The 19,731-nt window shown below is 51.5% G+C and overlaps 1 protein-coding gene across 5 annotated transcripts in view; it reads right to left on the bottom strand.

The window, feature by feature from the left end:
* Nucleotides 1-280: 280 nt before the first annotated feature.
* Nucleotides 281-19,731, bottom strand: part of MYO5B (myosin VB) — a 171,885-nt gene continuing 152,434 nt past the window's right edge. For all 5 annotated transcript variants that reach the window (XM_090131507.1, XM_090131510.1, XM_090131511.1 and 2 more), the window contains 3 exons: nucleotides 18,807-18,981; nucleotides 9,746-9,826; nucleotides 281-472 (listed from right to left, as the gene is read on the bottom strand). In XM_090131507.1, the coding sequence (XP_089987633.1) occupies nucleotides 320-472; nucleotides 9,746-9,826; nucleotides 18,807-18,981 (409 nt within the window). In that variant the 3' untranslated portion in view covers nucleotides 281-319. The remainder of the gene's footprint in view (nucleotides 473-9,745; nucleotides 9,827-18,806; nucleotides 18,982-19,731) is intronic.

Raw genomic sequence — 19,731 nt, 5'->3', positions numbered from 1 at the left:
GGACCCCATAAGGACCCCAAAGGACCCCATAAGACCCCATAGAACCAATAGGATCCTATAAGGACCCCATAGAACCAGTAGGGCCCCATAAGATCCCATAAGATCCCATAGAACCAATAGGACCCCATACGGACCCCAAAGGACCCCATAAGACCCCATAGAACCAATAGGATCCTATAAGGACCCCATAGAACCAATAGGACCCCATAAGATCCCATAAAACCCCATAGAACCAATATGGCTGCACAAGACCCCATAAAAGCCCACAGAAGGCAGTCAGGAGCTGTTAGGATTTTTATAGGGTCGCGGTGTTGTAGGGTCAGAGGCGCACGAGGAAATGCAGGGGGAGGGAAGGGGGGATGCGGATGGCGTCCAGCGGGACGGAGGAGGGGTTATATGGGATTAGGATCGGGAACGTGTGTTTGGTGTCCAGGAGCAGCTGATTGGGGTCGGCTCGATCCTTTAGGGTCGCCTGTAGGGTGGGGGGAAGAAGAAATAGGGTCGAGGTTAGACGGCGGCATCGGAAATCCTAAAAGAGGGAGTTTGGGGTGGGGAATCCTAAAAGGAAAGGGTGGAGAGCGAAGGATCCTATAAGGATCCTATAAGGATCCCCGCAGGAACCCAGGAAATCCCATAGGAACCCGAACGACCCTATAAGGACCCCATAAGACCCCATAAAACTCCATAAGCCCCCATAAGGACCCCATGGGATAAGGAAGCCATAAGACCCCATAGGAACCCCATAAAGCCCCATAGGATCCCATAAGGACCCCATAAAGTCCGCATAGGATAAGGACCCCATAAGACCCCATAAAACCCCATAAGACCCCATAACGACCCCATAAGAACTCATAAGACCCTCTAAGGACCCCAGAAGATCCCATAAAGTCCCCATAGGATAAAGACCCCATAAAGCCCCCCAAGGATCCTATAGGGACCCCATAGGACCCCATAAAACCTCAGAAGACCCCATAAGGACCCCATAGGATAAGGACCCCATAAGACCACATAAAGACCCTATAAAGTTCCCCATAGGACCCCATAAAACCCCATAGGAACCTATAAGGACCCCATAGGAACCCATAAGACCCTCTAAGGACCCCATAAGACCCCATAAAGACCCTATAAAGGCCCCCAAGGATCCTATAGGGACCCCATAGGACCCCATAAGATCCCATAAAGTCCCCATAGGATAAAGACCCCATAAGACCCCAAAAAACTCCATAAGACCCCATAAAGACACTATAAAGCTCCCCAAGGATCCTATAGGGACCCCATAGGACCCCATAAGATCCCATAAAGTCCCCATAGGATAAAGACCCCATTAGACCCCATAAAACTCCATAAGACCCCATAAAGACACTATAAAGCTCCCCAAGGATCCTATAGGGACCCCATAAGGACCCCATAAGATCCCATAAAGTCCCCATAGGATAAAGACCCCATAAGACCCCAAAAAACTCCATAAAACCCCAAAGGACCCCAAAAGGATCCCATAGGACCCCATAAAACCGCATAAGACCCCATAAAGACCCCGTAGGATAAGAACCCCATAAGGACCCCAAAAGTATCCCATAGGAACCCATAAGACCCCATAAAACCCTATAAGCCCCCAAAAGGATCTCATAGGACCCCATAAAACCCCATAGGAACCCAAAGGAACCCATAAGACCCCATAAAACCCTGTAAGACCCCATAAGGACCCCAAAAGTACCCCATAAACCCCCATAAAACCCTATAAGCCCCCATAGGGCCCCATAAGACCCTATAAGACTCTATAAGACCCCATAAGGACCCCATAGGACCCCATAAGACCCCGTAAAACCCTATAAGCCCCCATAGGGCCCCATAAAACCCTATAAGACCACATAAGCCCCCAAAAGGATCTCATAGGACCCCATAAAACCCTATAAGACCCCATAAGGACCCCAAAAGTACCCCATAAGACCCCATAAAACCCTATAAGCCCCCATAGGACCCCATAAGACCCCATAGGGCCCCATAAGACTCTATAAGACCCCATAAGGACCCCATAAGCCCCCATAAAACCCCATAAGACCCCATAGGGCCCCATAAGACCCCATAAAACCCTATAAGATCCCATAGGGCCCCATAAAACCCTATAAGACCCCATAAGGACCCCATAGGAACCCGTAAAACCCTATAAGCCCCCATAGGGCCCCATAAGATCCCATAAAACCCCATAAGACCCCATAGGGCCCCATAAGACCCCATAAAACCCTATAAGCCCCCAAAAGGATCTTATACGAACCCATAGGACCCTATAAGACCCCATAAGGACCCCAAAAGTATCCCATAAAACCCCATAGGACCCCATAAGACTCCATAAAGTTCCCATAGGATAAGAACCCTATAAGACCCCATTAAACCCTATAAGCCACATAAAACCCTGTAAGACCCTATAAGACCCCATAAGGACCCCAAAAGTACCCCATAGGACCCCATAAAACCCTATAAGCCCCCATAGGACTCTATAAGGACCCCATAGCAACCCATAAGACCCCATAAAACCCTATAAGCCCCCAAAGGACCCCATAAGACCCCATAAAACCCCATAGGGCCCCATAGGAGCCAATAAGACCCCATAAAACCCTGTAAGACCCTGTAAGATCCCATAAGGACCCCATAGGGCCCCATAAGACCCCATAAAACCCTATAAGACCCTAAAAGGATCTCATAGGACCCCATAAAACCCCATAGGAACCCATAGGACCCTATAAGACCCCATAAGGACCCCAAAAGTATCCCATAAGACCCCATAGGGCCCCATAAGACCCCATAAAACCCTGTAAGACCCTATAAGATCCCATAAAGACCCCATAGGACCCTATAAGACCCCATAAAACCCTATAAGCCCCCATAGGACTCCATAAGACCCCATAAAACCCTATAAGACCCCATAAGACCCCATAAAGTCCCCATAGGATAAGAACCCCATAAGACCCCATAAAACCCTATAAGATCCCATAGGGCCTCATAAAACCCTATAAGATCCCATAAGGACCCCATAGGACCCTATAAGCCCCCAAAGGACCCCATAAGACCCCATAAAACCCTATAAGACCCCATAAGACCCCATAAAGTCCCCATAGGATAAGAACCCCATAAGACCCCATAAAACCCTATAAGATCCCATAGGGCCTCATAAAACCCTATAAGATCCCATAGGGCCCCATAAGACCCCATAAAACACTATAAGCCCCCAAAAGGATCTCATAGGATCCCATAAAACCCCATAGGAACACAAAGGACCCCATAAGACCCCATAAAACCCTATAAGATCCCATAGGGCCTCATAAAACCCCATAAAACCTTATAAGATCCCATAAGGACCCCATAAGACCCCATAAAACACTATAAGCCCCCATAAGACCACATAGGGCCCCATAAGACCCCATAAAACCCTATAAGCCCCCAAAAGAATCTTATACGAACCCATAGGACCCTATAAGACCCCATAAGGACCCCAAAAGTATCCCATAAAACCCCATAGGACCCCATAAGACTCCATAAAGTTCCCATAGGATAAGAACCCTATAAGACCCCATTAAACCCTATAAGCCACATAAAACCCTGTAAGACCCTATAAGACCCCATAAGGACCCCAAAAGTACCCCATAGGACCCCATAAAACCCTATAAGCCCCCATAGGACTCCATAAGGACCCCATAGCAACCCATAAGACCCCATAAAACCCTATAAGCCCCCAAAGGACCCCATAAGACCCCATAAAACCCCATAGGGCCCCATAGGAGCCAATAAGACCCCATAAAACCCTGTAAGACCCTATAAGATCCCATAAGGACCCCACAGGACCCCATAGGGCCCCATAAGACCCCATAAAACCCCATAAAAACCCCATAAGACCCCATAAGACCCCATAAAACCCCATAGGACCCCATAGGAGCCAATAAGACCCCATAAAACCCTGTAAGACCCTATAAGTTCCCATAAGGACCCCACAGGACCCCATAGGGCCCCATAAGACCCCATAAAACCCTATAAGACCCTAAAAGGATCTCATAGGACCCCATAAAACCCCATAGGAACCCATAGGACCCTATAAGACCCCATAAGGACCCCAAAAGTATCCCATAAGACCCCATAGGGCCCCATAAGACCCCATAAAACCCTGTAAGACCCTATAAGATCCCATAAAGACCCCATAGGACCCTATAAGACCCCATAAAACCCTATAAGCCCCCATAGGACTCCATAAGACCCCATAAAACCCTATAAGACCCCATAAAGTCCCCATAGGATAAGAACCCCATAAGACCCCATAAAACCCTATAAGATCCCATAGGGCCTCATAAAACCCTATAAGATCCCATAAGGACCCCATAGGGCCCCATAAGACCCCATAAAACACTATAAGCCCCCAAAAGGATCTCATAGGATCCCATAAAACCCCATAGGAACACAAAGGACCCCATAAGACCCCATAAAACCCTATAAGATCCCATAGGGCCTCATAAAACCCCATAAAACCTTATAAGATCCCATAAGGACCCCATAAGACCCCATAAAACACTATAAGCCCCCATAAGACCACATAGGGCCCCATAAGACCCCATAAAACCCTATAAGCCCCCAAAAGAATCTTATACGAACCCATAGGACCCTATAAGACCCCATAAGGACCCCAAAAGTATCCCATAAAACCCCATAGGACCCCATAAGACTCCATAAAGTTCCCATAGGATAAGAACCCTATAAGACCCCATTAAACCCTATAAGCCACATAAAACCCTGTAAGACCCTATAAGACCCCATAAGGACCCCAAAAGTACCCCATAGGACCCCATAAAACCCTATAAGCCCCCATAGGACTCCATAAGGACCCCATAGCAACCCATAAGACCCCATAAAACCCTATAAGCCCCCAAAGGACCCCATAAGACCCCATAAAACCCCATAGGGCCCCATAGGAGCCAATAAGACCCCATAAAACCCTGTAAGACCCTATAAGATCCCATAAGGACCCCACAGGACCCCATAGGGCCCCATAAGACCCCATAAAACCCCATAAAAACCCCATAAGACCCCATAAGACCCCATAAAACCCCATAGGACCCCATAGGAGCCAATAAGACCCCATAAAACCCTGTAAGACCCTATAAGTTCCCATAAGGACCCCACAGGACCCCATAGGGCCCCATAAGACCCCATAAAACCCTATAAGACCCTAAAAGGATCTCATAGGACCCCATAAAACCCCATAGGAACCCATAGGACCCTATAAGACCCCATAAGGACCCCAAAAGTATCCCATAAGACCCCATAGGGCCCCATAAGACCCCATAAAACCCTGTAAGACCCTATAAGATCCCATAAAGACCCCATAGGACCCTATAAGACCCCATAAAACCCTATAAGCCCCCATAGGACTCCATAAGACCCCATAAAACCCTATAAGACCCCATAAAGTCCCCATAGGATAAGAACCCCATAAGACCCCATAAAACCCTATAAGATCCCATAGGGCCTCATAAAACCCTATAAGATCCCATAAGGACCCCATAGGGCCCCATAAGACCCCATAAAACACTATAAGCCCCCAAAAGGATCTCATAGGATCCCATAAAACCCCATAGGAACACAAAGGACCCCATAAGACCCCATAAAACCCTATAAGATCCCATAGGGCCTCATAAAACCCCATAAAACCTTATAAGATCCCATAAGGACCCCATAAGACCCCATAAAACACTATAAGCCCCCATAAGACCACATAGGGCCCCATAAGACCCCATAAAACCCTATAAGCCCCCAAAAGAATCTTATACGAACCCATAGGACCCTATAAGACCCCATAAGGACCCCAAAAGTATCCCATAAAACCCCATAGGACCCCATAAGACTCCATAAAGTTCCCATAGGATAAGAACCCTATAAGACCCCATTAAACCCTATAAGCCACATAAAACCCTGTAAGACCCTATAAGACCCCATAAGGACCCCAAAAGTACCCCATAGGACCCCATAAAACCCTATAAGCCCCCATAGGACTCCATAAGGACCCCATAGCAACCCATAAGACCCCATAAAACCCTATAAGCCCCCAAAGGACCCCATAAGACCCCATAAAACCCCATAGGGCCCCATAGGAGCCAATAAGACCCCATAAAACCCTGTAAGACCCTATAAGATCCCATAAGGACCCCACAGGACCCCATAGGGCCCCATAAGACCCCATAAAACCCCATAAAAACCCCATAAGACCCCATAAGACCCCATAAAACCCCATAGGACCCCATAGGAGCCAATAAGACCCCATAAAACCCTGTAAGACCCTATAAGTTCCCATAAGGACCCCACAGGACCCCATAGGGCCCCATAAGACCCCATAAAACCCTATAAGACCCTAAAAGGATCTCATAGGACCCCATAAAACCCCATAGGAACCCATAGGACCCTATAAGACCCCATAAGGACCCCAAAAGTATCCCATAAGACCCCATAGGGCCCCATAAGACCCCATAAAACCCTGTAAGACCCTATAAGATCCCATAAAGACCCCATAGGACCCTATAAGACCCCATAAAACCCTATAAGCCCCCATAGGACTCCATAAGACCCCATAAAACCCTATAAGACCCCATAAAGTCCCCATAGGATAAGAACCCCATAAGACCCCATAAAACCCTATAAGATCCCATAGGGCCTCATAAAACCCTATAAGATCCCATAAGGACCCCATAGGGCCCCATAAGACCCCATAAAACACTATAAGCCCCCAAAAGGATCTCATAGGATCCCATAAAACCCCATAGGAACACAAAGGACCCCATAAGACCCCATAAAACCCTATAAGATCCCATAGGGCCTCATAAAACCCCATAAAACCTTATAAGATCCCATAAGGACCCCATAAGACCCCATAAAACACTATAAGCCCCCATAAGACCACATAGGGCCCCATAAGACCCCATAAAACCCTATAAGCCCCCAAAAGAATCTTATACGAACCCATAGGACCCTATAAGACCCCATAAGGACCCCAAAAGTATCCCATAAAACCCCATAGGACCCCATAAGACTCCATAAAGTTCCCATAGGATAAGAACCCTATAAGACCCCATTAAACCCTATAAGCCACATAAAACCCTGTAAGACCCTATAAGACCCCATAAGGACCCCAAAAGTACCCCATAGGACCCCATAAAACCCTATAAGCCCCCATAGGACTCCATAAGGACCCCATAGCAACCCATAAGACCCCATAAAACCCTATAAGCCCCCAAAGGACCCCATAAGACCCCATAAAACCCCATAGGGCCCCATAGGAGCCAATAAGACCCCATAAAACCCTGTAAGACCCTATAAGATCCCATAAGGACCCCACAGGACCCCATAGGGCCCCATAAGACCCCATAAAAACCCCATAAGACCCCATAAGACCCCATAAAACCCCATAGGACCCCATAGGAGCCAATAAGACCCCATAAAACCCTGTAAGACCCTATAAGTTCCCATAAGGACCCCACAGGACCCATAGGGCCCCATAAGACCCCATAAAACCCTATAAGACCCTAAAAGGATCTCATAGGACCCCATAAAACCCCATAGGAACCCATAGGACCCTATAAGACCCCATAAGGACCCCAAAAGTATCCCATAAGACCCCATAGGGCCCCATAAGACCCCATAAAACCCTGTAAGACCCTATAAGATCCCATAAAGACCCCATAGGACCCTATAAGACCCCATAAAACCCTATAAGCCCCCATAGGACTCCATAAGACCCCATAAAACCCTATAAGACCCCATAAGACCCCATAAAGTCCCCATAGGATAAGAACCCCATAAGACCCCATAAAACCCTATAAGATCCCATAGGGCCTCATAAAACCCTATAAGATCCCATAAGGACCCCATAGGGCCCCATAAGACCCCATAAAACACTATAAGCCCCCAAAAGGATCTCATAGGATCCCATAAAACCCCATAGGAACACAAAGGACCCCATAAGACCCCATAAAACCCTATAAGATCCCATAGGGCCTCATAAAACCCCATAAAACCTTATAAGATCCCATAAGGACCCCATAAGACCCCATAAAACACTATAAGCCCCCATAAGACCACATAGGGCCCCATAAGACCCCATAAAACCCTATAAGCCCCCAAAAGAATCTTATACGAACCCATAGGACCCTATAAGACCCCATAAGGACCCCAAAAGTATCCCATAAAACCCCATAGGACCCCATAAGACTCCATAAAGTTCCCATAGGATAAGAACCCTATAAGACCCCATTAAACCCTATAAGCCACATAAAACCCTGTAAGACCCTATAAGACCCCATAAGGACCCCAAAAGTACCCCATAGGACCCCATAAAACCCTATAAGCCCCCATAGGACTCCATAAGGACCCCATAGCAACCCATAAGACCCCATAAAACCCTATAAGCCCCCAAAGGACCCCATAAGACCCCATAAAACCCCATAGGGCCCCATAGGAGCCAATAAGACCCCATAAAACCCTGTAAGACCCTATAAGATCCCATAAGGACCCCACAGGACCCCATAGGGCCCCATAAGACCCCATAAAAACCCCATAAAAACCCCATAAGACCCCATAAGACCCCATAAAACCCCATAGGACCCCATAGGAGCCAATAAGACCCCATAAAACCCTGTAAGACCCTATAAGTTCCCATAAGGACCCCACAGGACCCCATAGGGCCCCATAAGACCCCATAAAACCCTATAAGACCCTAAAAGGATCTCATAGGACCCCATAAAACCCCATAGGAACCCATAGGACCCTATAAGACCCCATAAGGACCCCAAAAGTATCCCATAAGACCCCATAGGGCCCCATAAGACCCCATAAAGTTCCCATAGGATAAGAACCCTATAAGACCCCATAAAACCCTGTAAGCCCACATAGGGCCCCATAAGACCCCATAAAACCCTATAAGATCCCATAAGGACCCCATAGGACCCCATAAAACCCTATAAGCCCCCAAAGGACCCCATAAGACCACACAGGGCCCCATAAGACCCCATAAAACCCTATAAGACCCCATAAGACCCCATAAAACCCTATAAGCCCCCAAAAGGATCTCATAGGACCCCATAAGGATCCCATAAAACCCTATAAGCCCCCATAGGGCCCCATAAGGACCCCATAAAACCCTAAAAGACCCTATAAGACCCCATAAGGACCCCATAGGACCCCATAAAACCCTATAAGCCCCCAAAGGACCCCATAAGACCCCATAAAGTCCCCATAGGATAAGAACCCCATAAGACCCCATAAAACCCTATAAGATCCCATAGGGCCTCATAAAACCCCATAAAACCCTGTAAGATCCCATAAGGACCCCATAAGACCCCATAGGACCCCATAAAACCCTATAAGACCCCATAGGACCCCATAAGACCCCATAGGGCCCTGTAAGACCCCATAAAGGCCCCATAGGATAAGAACCCCATAAGACCCTATAAGATCCCATAGGGCCCCATAAAACCCTATAAGACCCCATAAAAGCCCCTATAAACCCTCCCTGACCCTATAAACCCACCCCGACCCTACAAACCACCCGTACGTTCCGGAAGCCTCCGGCCATCTATAGGATCAAACAATGGGATTTTTATCCCCCCTCCAACCCTCCTTTCCATCTTTAGGGTCGCATGCGACCCTATAAACCTTTGCCGACCCTATAGAACCTCCGTGACCCTATAAGAATTCCCCGACCCTATAAATTTACCTGAACGGTGCGGATGAAGGAGACGGAGACGCGTTCCTCAAACTCGTCCACCGGGGTATATAGGGTCAGCAGCTTGACGATCTTATAGGGGAAATATGGGATCGGGGCTGACCCTATAAAGCTTGGGGTTCTGGGCTTGGGGAAGAGGGAAAGCCTCAAATCCTAATAGCGTGATCCTAAAACCCTAAAAGGGAACGCTGGCCCTAAAAGGGAACCCTGACCCTAAAAGGGAACCCTGACCCTAAGAGGAGACCCTAAAAGGGAACCCTGACCCTAAGAGGAGACCCTAAAAGGGAACCCTGACCCTAAAAGGAGACACTAAAAGGGAAACCTGACCCTAAAAGGAAACCCAACCCTAAAAGGAAACCCTAAAAGGGGATGCTGACCCTAAAAGGGAACTTCGACCCTAAAAGAGAATCCGAATCCTAATAGGGAATCCTGACCCCAAAAGAAAACCCTAAAAGGGAGCACTGACCCTAAAAGAGAATCCTGACCCTAATAGGGAAACCCGACCCTAAAAGGAAACCCTAAAAGGGGACGCTGGCCCTAAAAGGGGACGTCCACCGGGGTATATAGGGTCAGCAGCTTGACGATCTTATAGGGGAAATATGGGATCGGGGCTGACCCTATAAAGCTTGGGGTTCTGGGCTTGGGGAAGAGGGAAAGCCTCAAATCCTAATAGCGTGATCCTAAAACCCTAAAAGGGAACGCTGGCCCTAAAAGGGAAGGCTGGCCCTAAAAGGAAAACCTAAAAGGGGACGCTGACCCTAAAAGAGAATCCTGACTCTAAAAGGAAACCCTAAAAGGGAACCCTGACCCTAAAAGGGGACACTGACCCTAAAAGGGAACCCTGACCCTAATAGGGAAACCCGACCCTAAAAGGAAACCCTAAAAGGGGACGCTGACCCTAATAGGGAACTTCGACCCTAAAAGAGAATCCGAATCCTAATAGGGAACCCTGACCCTAAAAGGAGACCCTAAAAGGGAGCACTGACCCTAAAAGGGAAACCCGACCCTAAAAAAAAACCCGACCCTAAAAGGAAACCCTAAAAGCGGACGCTGACCCTAAAAGGGGACGTCCACCGGGGTATATAGGGTCAGCAGCTTGACGATCTTATAGGGGAAATATGGGATCGGGGCTGACCCTATAAAGCTTGGGGTTCTGGGCTTGGGGAAGAGGGAAAGCCTCAAATCCTAATAGCGTGATCCTAAAACCCTAAAAGGGAAGGCTGGCCCTAAAAGGGAAGGCTGGCCCTAAAAGGAAAACCTAAAAGGGGACGCTGACCCTAAAAGAGAATCCTGACTCTAAAAGGAAACCCTAAAAAGGAACCCTGACCCTAAAAGGGGACCCTAATAGGGAAACCTGACCCTAATAGGGAACCCTGACCCTAAAAGGAAACCCTAAAAGGAAACCCTAAAAGGGGACGCTGACCCTAATAGGAAACCCTGACCCTAAAAGGGAACCCTGACCCTAAAAGGAGACCCTAAAAGGGAACCCTGACTCTAATAGGGAACCCTGACCCTAAAAGGGGACCCTAAAGGGGAACGCTGGCCCTAAAAGGGAACTTTGATCCTAAAAGAGAATCCGAATCCTAATACGGAATCCTGACCCTAAAAGGAGACCCTAAAAGGGAATGCTGGCCCTAAAAGAGAATCCTGACCCTAATAGGGAAACCCGACCCTAAAAGGAGACCCGACCCTAAAAGGAAACCCTAAAAGGGGACGCTGACCCTAAAAGGGGACGTCCACCGGGGTATATAGGGTCAGCAGCTTGACGATCTTATAGGGGAAATATGGGATCGGGGCTGACCCTATAAAGCTTGGGGTTCTGGGCTTGGGGAAGAGGGAAAGCCTCAAATCCTAATAGCGTGATCCTAAAACCCTAAAAGGGAAGGCTGGCCCTAAAAGGAAAACCTAAAAGGGGACGCTGACCCTAAAAGAGAATCCTGACCCTAATAGGAAACCCTAAAAAGGAACCCTGACCCTAAAAGGGAATCCTGACCCTAAAAGGGGACCCTAATAGGGAAACCTGACCCTAATAGGGAACCCTGACCCTAAAAGGAAACCCTAAAAGGAAACCCTAAAACGAAACCCTAAAAGGGGACGCTGACCCTAATAGGAAACCCTGACCCTAAAAGGGAACCCTGACCCTAAAAGGAGACCCTAAAAGGGAACCCTGACTCTAATAGGGAAACCTGACCCTAAAAGGAAACCCGACCCTAAAAGGAAACCCTAAAAGGGAAACCTGACCCTAAAAAGAAACCCGACCCTAAAAGGAAACCCTAAAAGGGGACCCTGACCCTAGAAGGGAACCCTGACCCTAATAGGGAACTCTGACCCTAAAAGGGGACCCTAAAGGGGAACGCTGACCCTAAAAGGGAACTTCGACCCTAAAAGAGAATCCGAATCCTAATAGGGAATCCTGACCCTAAAAGAAAACCCTAAAAGGGAAGTCTGGCCCTAAAAGGGAAGGCTGGCCCTAAAAGGGAACTTCGACCCTAAAAGAGAATCCAAATCCTAATACGGAACCCTGACCCTAAAAGAAAACCCTAAAAGGGAACCCTGACCCTAAAAGGAGACCCAAAAAGAGAATCCTGACCCTAATAGGGAAACCTGACCCTAATAGGGAAACCCGACCCTAAAAGGAAACCCTAAAAGGGGACGCTGACCCTAAAAGGGGACGTCCACCGGGGTATATAGGGTCAGCAGCTTGACGATCTTATAGGGGAAATATGGGATCGGGGCTGACCCTATAAAGCTTGGGGTTCTGGGCTTGGGGAAGAGGGAAAGCCTCAAATCCTAATAGCGTGATCCTAAAACCCTAAAAGGGAAGGCTGGCCCTAAAAGGAGACCCTAAAAGGGGACGCTGACCCTAAAAGAGAATCCTGACCCTAAAAGGAAACCCTAAAAGGGAATCCTGACCCTAAAAGGGAATCCTGACCCTAAAAGGGGATGCTGACCCTAAAAAGGAACCCTAAAAGGGAATCCTGACCCTAAAAGGAAACCCTAAAAGGGAACGCTGACCCTAAAAGGGAACTTCGACCCTAGAAGAGAATCCGAATCCTAATAGGGAATCCTGACCCTAAAAGAAAACCCTAAAAGGGAAGGCTGGCCCTAAAAGGAAACGCTGGCCCTAAAAGAGAATCCTGACCCTAAAAGGAAACCCTAAAAAGGAACCCTGACCCTAAAAGGGAATCCTGACCCTAAAAGGTAAGTTCGACCCTAAAAGAGAATCCGAATCCTAATAGGGAATCCTGACCCTAAAAGAAAACCCTAAAAGGGAGCACTGTCCCTAATAGGGAATCGTGACCCTAAAAGGAGACCCTAAAAGGGAACGCTGGCCCTAAAAGGAAACCCGACCCTAAAAGAAAACCCTAAAAGGGAAGGCTGACCCTAAAAGGGAACCGTGACCCTAAAAGGAAACCCTAAAAGGGGACGCTGACCCTAAAAGGGAACTTCGACCCTAAAAGAGAATCTGAATCCTAATAGGGAATCCTGACCCTAAAAGAATATCCTAAAAGGGAAGGCTGGCCCTAAAAGGAAACCCTAAAAGGGAACCCTGACCCTAAAAAGGAACCCTAAAAGAGAATCCTGACCCTAAAAGGAGACCCTAAAAGGGAATCCTGACCCTAATAGGGAATCCTGATCCTAAAAGGAGACCCTAATAGGGAATCCTGACCCTAAAAGGGAACGCTGGCCCTAATAGGAAACCCTAAAAGGGAATCCTGACCCTAAAAGGGAATCTGACCCCTACGCACAGCACCCCACTGCACCCCACAGCACCCAGCAGTGCCCCTAAACCCCACAGAACCCCATAAACGGCCCTATAAAGGCCCACACAACCCCACAGTCTGTGCTCCATAAATCCCCCATAAATCCCCCATAGAGCCCCATAAATCCCCCATAGAACCCCATAGAACCCCATAAATCCCCATAGAACCCCATAGAACCCCATAAAGTCCCCATAGAGCCCCATAGAACCCCATAAATCCCCCATAGAACCCCATAAATCCCCCATAGAGCCCCATAAATCCCCATAGAACCCCATAGAACCCCATAAATCCCCCATAGAGCCCCCATAGAGCCCCCATAGAGCCCCCATAGAGCCCCATAGAGCCCCATAGAGCCCCCATAGAGCCCCCATAGAGCCCCATAGAGCCCCCATAGAGCCCCCATAGAGCCCCATAGAACCCCATAAATCCCCCATAGATCCCCCATAGATCCCCCATAGATCCCCCATAAATCCCCCATAGAGCCCCCATAGAGCCCCCATAGAACCCCATAGAGCCCCCATAGAGCCCCCATAGAGCCCCCATAGAGCCCCCATAAATCCCCCATAAATCCCCCATAAATCCCCCATAGAACCCCATAAATCCCCCACAGATCCCCATAGAGCCCCATAAATCCCCCATAGAACCCCATAGAACCCCATAAATCCCCATAGAACCCCATAGAACCCCATAAAGTCCCCATAAATCCCCCATAGAGCCCCCATAAATCCCCCATAGAGCCCCCATAGAGCCCCCATAGAGCCCCATAGAACCCCATAAATCCCCCATAGAGCCCCCATAGAGCCCCCATAGAGCCCCCATAGAGCCCCATAGAACCCCATAAATCCCCCATAGAGCCCCCATAGATCCCCCATAAATCCCCCATAAATCCCCCATAGAGCCCCCATAGAGCCCCCATAGAGCCCCATAGATCCCCCATAGAGCCCCATAAAGCCCCCATAGATCCCCCATAAATCCCCCATAGAGCCCCATAAATCCCCCATAACCCCCCATAACCCCCCATAGATCCCCCATAGATCCCCCATAGATCCCCCATAGATCCCCCATAGATCCCCCATAGATCCCCCATAGAGCCCCCATAGAGCCCCATAGAGCCCCATAGAACCCCATAGAACCCCATAAATCCCCCATAGAGCCCCGTAAATCCCCCATAAATCCCCCATAGGACCCCATAGATTCCCCATAGGACCCCATAAATCCCCCATAGGACCCCATAAATCCCCCATAGGACCCCATAAATCCCCCATAGAACCCCATGAGACCCCCATAGAACCCCTAAATCCCCACTAAGACCCCATGAAACCCCAATAGGACCCCATAAATGCCCCATAAATGCCCCCATAAATGCCCCCATAAATGCCCCCATAAATGCCCCCATAAATGCCCCCATAAAGCCCCCATAAAGCCCCCATAGAACCCCATAAAGACCCCATAAAGCCCCCATAGAACCCCATAAAGCCCCCATAGAACCCCATAAAGCCCCCATAGGACCCCATATCCCCCCATAGGACCCCATATCCCCCCATACCCCCCACCTGCTGGCAGCTGAGGGCGGCGCAGTGGCTGCAGATGGCGCGGGCGTCCCCCCATAGCCCCCCATAACCCCCCATATCCCCCAATATCCCCCCATATTCCCCCCATAGGACCCCATATCCCCTCTTATCCCCCCCTTATCCCCCCTTAGAGCCCCCATAGGACCCCATATCCCCCCATAACCCCCCTTAGAGCCCCCATATCCCCCCCATAACCCCCCATATCCCCCCCATAGGACCCCATATTCCCCCATAGGACCCCATATCCCCCCATAACCCCCCTTAGAGCCCCCTTATCCCCCCTTATCCCCCCATAAGACCCCCATATCCCCCACCTGCTGGCAGCTGAGATGGCGCAGGCGTCCCCCCATAGCCCCCCATAGCCCCTTAGAGCCCCCATAGGACCCCATATCCCCCCATAGGACCCCATATCCCCCCATAGCCCCTCTTATCCCCCCATAGGACCCCACATCCCCCCATAGGACCCCATATCCCCCCATAACCCCCCTTATCCCCCCCATAGGACCCCATATCCCCCTATATCCCCCCATAACCCCCCTTATCCCCCCCACAGGACCCCATATCCCCCCATAGCCCCCCATATCCCCCCATATCCCCCCATATCCCCCTATAAGACCCCCATACCCCCCACCTGCTGGCAGCTGAGGGCGGCGCAGTGGCTGCAGATGGTGCGGGCGTCCCCCCATAGCCCCCCTTAGAGCCCCCATAGGACCCCATAGCCCCCCCATATACCCCCATAAGACCCCCCATATCCCCCCATAACCCCCCTTAGAGCTCCCATAGGACCCCATAGTCCCCCATATCCCCCCTTAGAGCCCCCATATCCCCCCATAACCCCACTTAGAGCCCCCATAGAGCCCCCATATCCCCCATAACCCCTCTTATCCCCCCCACATCCCCTCATATCCCCCCATAGCCCCCCTTAGAGCCCCCATATCCCCCCATAACCCCCCTTAGAGCCCCCATAGAGCCCCCATATCCCCCATATCCCCTCTTATCTCCCCCACATCCCCTCATAGCCCCCCTTAGAGCCCCCATATCCCCCCATAACCCCCCTTAGAGCCCCCATAGGACCCCATAACCCCCCTTAGAGCCCCCATATCCCCTCCATAACCCCCCTTAGAGCCCCCATAGGACCCCATATCCCCCCCATAGCCCACCATAGCCCCCCTTAGAGCCCCCATAGGACCCCATATCCCCCCTTATTCCCCCCATAGGACCCCATATCCCCTCTTATCCCCCCCATAGCCCCCCTTATCCCCCCCTTATCCCCCCTTAGAGCCCCCATAGCCCCCCATAACCCCCCTTAGAGCCCCCATAGCCCCCCATAGGACCCCACATCCCCCCATATTCCCCCTTAGAGTCCCCATAGGACCCCATAACCCCCCATATCCCCCCATAGCCCCTCTTATCCCCCCCATAGGACCCCATATCCCCCCATAGGACCCCATATCCCCCCCATAACCCCCCTTATCCCCCCCATAGGACCCCATATCCCCCCCATAGGACCCCATATCCCCCCATAGCTCCTCTTATCCCCCCATAGGACCCCATAATCCCCCATAACCCCCCTTAGAGCCCCCATAGGACCCCATAATCCCCCATAACCCCCCTTAGAGCCCCCATAGGACCCCATAATCCCCCATAACCCCCCTTAGAGCCCCCATAGGACCCCATATCCCCCCCCATAGCCCCCCTTAGAGCCCCCATAGGACCCCATATCCCCCCTTATCCCCCCCATAAACCCCCTTATCCCCCCCATAAACCCCCTTAGAGCCCCCATAGGACCCCATATCACCCCATATCTCCCCATATCCCCCCTTATCCCCCCCATAGGACCCCATATTCCCCCATAACCCCCGTTATCCCCCCCCATAACCCCCCTTAGAGCCCCCATAGGACCCCATATCCCCCCATATCTCCCCATATCCCCCCTTATCCCCCCCATAGGACCCCATATTCCCCCATAACCCCCGTTATCCCCCCCCATAACCCCCCTTAGAGCCCCCATAGGACCCCATATCCCCCCATAGAGCCCCCATAGGACCCCTTATCCCCCCCACATCCCCTCATATCCCCCCATAACCCCCCTTATCCCCCCCATAGGACCACATATACCCACACATCCCCCCATAGGACCCCATACCCCCCCATAGGACCCCATATCCCCCCATAACCCCCCTTAGAGCCCCCATAGGACCCCACATCCCCCCATAGGACCCCATATCCCCCCATAACCCCCCTTATCCCCCCCATATCCCCCCTTAGAGCCCCCATAGGACCGCATATCCCCCCATATCTCCCCATATCCCCCCTTATCCCCCCCATAGGACCCCACATCCCCCCCATATCCCCCCATATCCCCCCATATCCCCCCATAGTCCCCCTTAGAGCCCCCATAGGACCCCATAGGACCCCACATCCCCCCATAGGACCCCATATCCCCCCATATCCTCCCTTAGAGCCCCCATATCCCTCCATAACCCCCCTTAGAGCCCCCATATCCCCCCATAACCCTCCTTATGCCCCTCTTATCCCCCCATATCCCCCCCACATCCCCCCACATCCCCCCATATCCCCCCCATATCCCCCCTTAGAGCCGGCATATCCCTCCATAACCCCCCTTAGAGCCCCCATAGGACCCCATATCCCCCCATAGCCCCTCTTATCCCCCCATAGGACCCCATATCCCCCCCATAACCCCCCTTATCCCTCCCATAAACCCCCTTAGAGCCCCCATAGGACCCCATAACCCCCCCCATAGCCCCCCATAACCCGCGTTAGAGCCCGCATATCCCCCCTTATCCCCCCCTTATCCCCCCCCTTATCCCCCCTTTGTCCCCCCCCTTATCCCCCCTTATCCCCCCCATATCCCCCCATATCCCCCCATAACCCCCCTTAGAGCCCCCATATCTCCCCCATAACCCCCCATAACTCCCCCATATCCCCCCATAGAGCCCCCAGAGGACCCCATATCCCCCCATATCCCCCCATATCCCCCCATAACCCCCCTTATCCCCCCCATAGGACCCCTTATCCCCCCATAGGACCCCATATCCCCTCTTATCCCCCCCTTATCCCCCCTTAGAGCCCCCATATCCCCCCATAACCCCCCTTATCCCCCCTATAGGACCCCATATCCCCCCATATCCCCCCCATAGGACCCCATACCCCCCCATACCCCCCACCTGCTGGCAGCTGAGGGCGGCGCAGTGGCTGCAGATGGCGCGGGCGTCCCCCCATAGCCCCCCTTACAGCCCCCATAGGACCCCATATCCCCCCCATAACCCCCCTTATCCCCCCCATAGGACCACATATCCCCCCCACAGCCCCCCTTAGAGCCCCCATAGGACCCCTTAGAGCCCCCATATCCCCCCACATCCCCCCATAACCCCCCTTATCCCCCCCATAGGACCCCATATCCCCTCTTATCCCCCCCTTATCCCCCCTTAGAGCCCCCATAGGACCCCATATCCCCCCATAGCACCCCACATCCCCCCATAACCCCCCTTAGAGCCCCCATAGGACCCCATATCCCCCCTTATCCCCCCCTTATCCCCCCTTATCCCCCCCATAGGACCCCATAGCCCCCCTTATCCCCCCCATAGCCCCCCTTAGAGCCCCCATATCCCCCCATAGGACCCCATATCCCCCCATAGGACCCCATATCCCCCCATAGGACCCCATAGGACCCCATTTCCCCCCCCCAGCCCCCACCTGCTGGCAGCTGAGTGCGGCGCAGTGGCTGCAGATGGCGCGGGCGTCCTGCAGGCTCTTCTTGCTGAGCTGCAGCAGCTGAGCTGCCTGGATCAGGGGCTGCAGGGCCTGCAGGGCTCCGCTGTGCTGCAGCTGGTGGCCGTGCAGCCACTGCTCCAGCTGGCTCACGTTGAACCTGGGGGCAACAGGGGGTTATGGGGGGCTATGGCTCTCTATGGGGGGCTATGGGTCTCTATGGGGTGCTATGGGGGGCTATGGGTCTCTATGGGGTCTCTATGGGGTGCTATGGGGGGCTAAGGAGTGCTATGGGTCTCTATGGGGAGCTATGGGTCTCTATGGGATGCTATGGGTCTCTATGGGGTGCTATGGAGTCTCTATGGGGTCTCTATGGGGGGCTATGGGGGGCTATGGGGTCGCTATGGGGGGCTATGGGTCTCTATGGGTCTCTATGGCGGACTGTGGGGTCTCTATGGGGGGCTATGGGTCTCTATGGGGTCTCTATGGGGTCTCTATGGGGGGCTATGGGTCTCTATGGGTCTCTATGGGTCTCTATGGGTCTCTATGGGTCTCTATGGGTCTCTATGGGTCTCTATGGGGGGCTATGGGGTGCTAAGGGGTCTCAATGGGTCTCAATGGGTCTCAATGGGTCTCAATGGGTCTCTATGGGGTCTCTATGGGGTCTCTATGGGGTGCTATGGGGTCTCTATGGGGGGCCATGGGGTCTCTATGGGGTGCTATGGGTCTCTATTGGAGGCTATAGGTCTGTATGGGTCTCTATGGGTCTCTATGGGTCTCTATGGGGTCTCTATGGGGTCTCTATGGGGTCTCTATGGGTCTCTATGGGTCTCTATGGGTCTCTATGGGTCTCTATGGGGTGCTATGCAGCCACTGCTCCAGCTGGCTCACGTTGAACCTGGGGGCAACA

The sequence above is a fragment of the Phasianus colchicus genome, chromosome Z (genome assembly GCF_987193195.1).
Source record: "Phasianus colchicus chromosome Z, bPhaCol1.hap1.1, whole genome shotgun sequence".
NCBI classification, from domain to species: domain Eukaryota; kingdom Metazoa; phylum Chordata; class Aves; order Galliformes; family Phasianidae; genus Phasianus; species Phasianus colchicus.
Note: the sequence above shows the minus strand (reverse complement) of the source record. Positions and strands in the feature narration are given on the sequence as shown.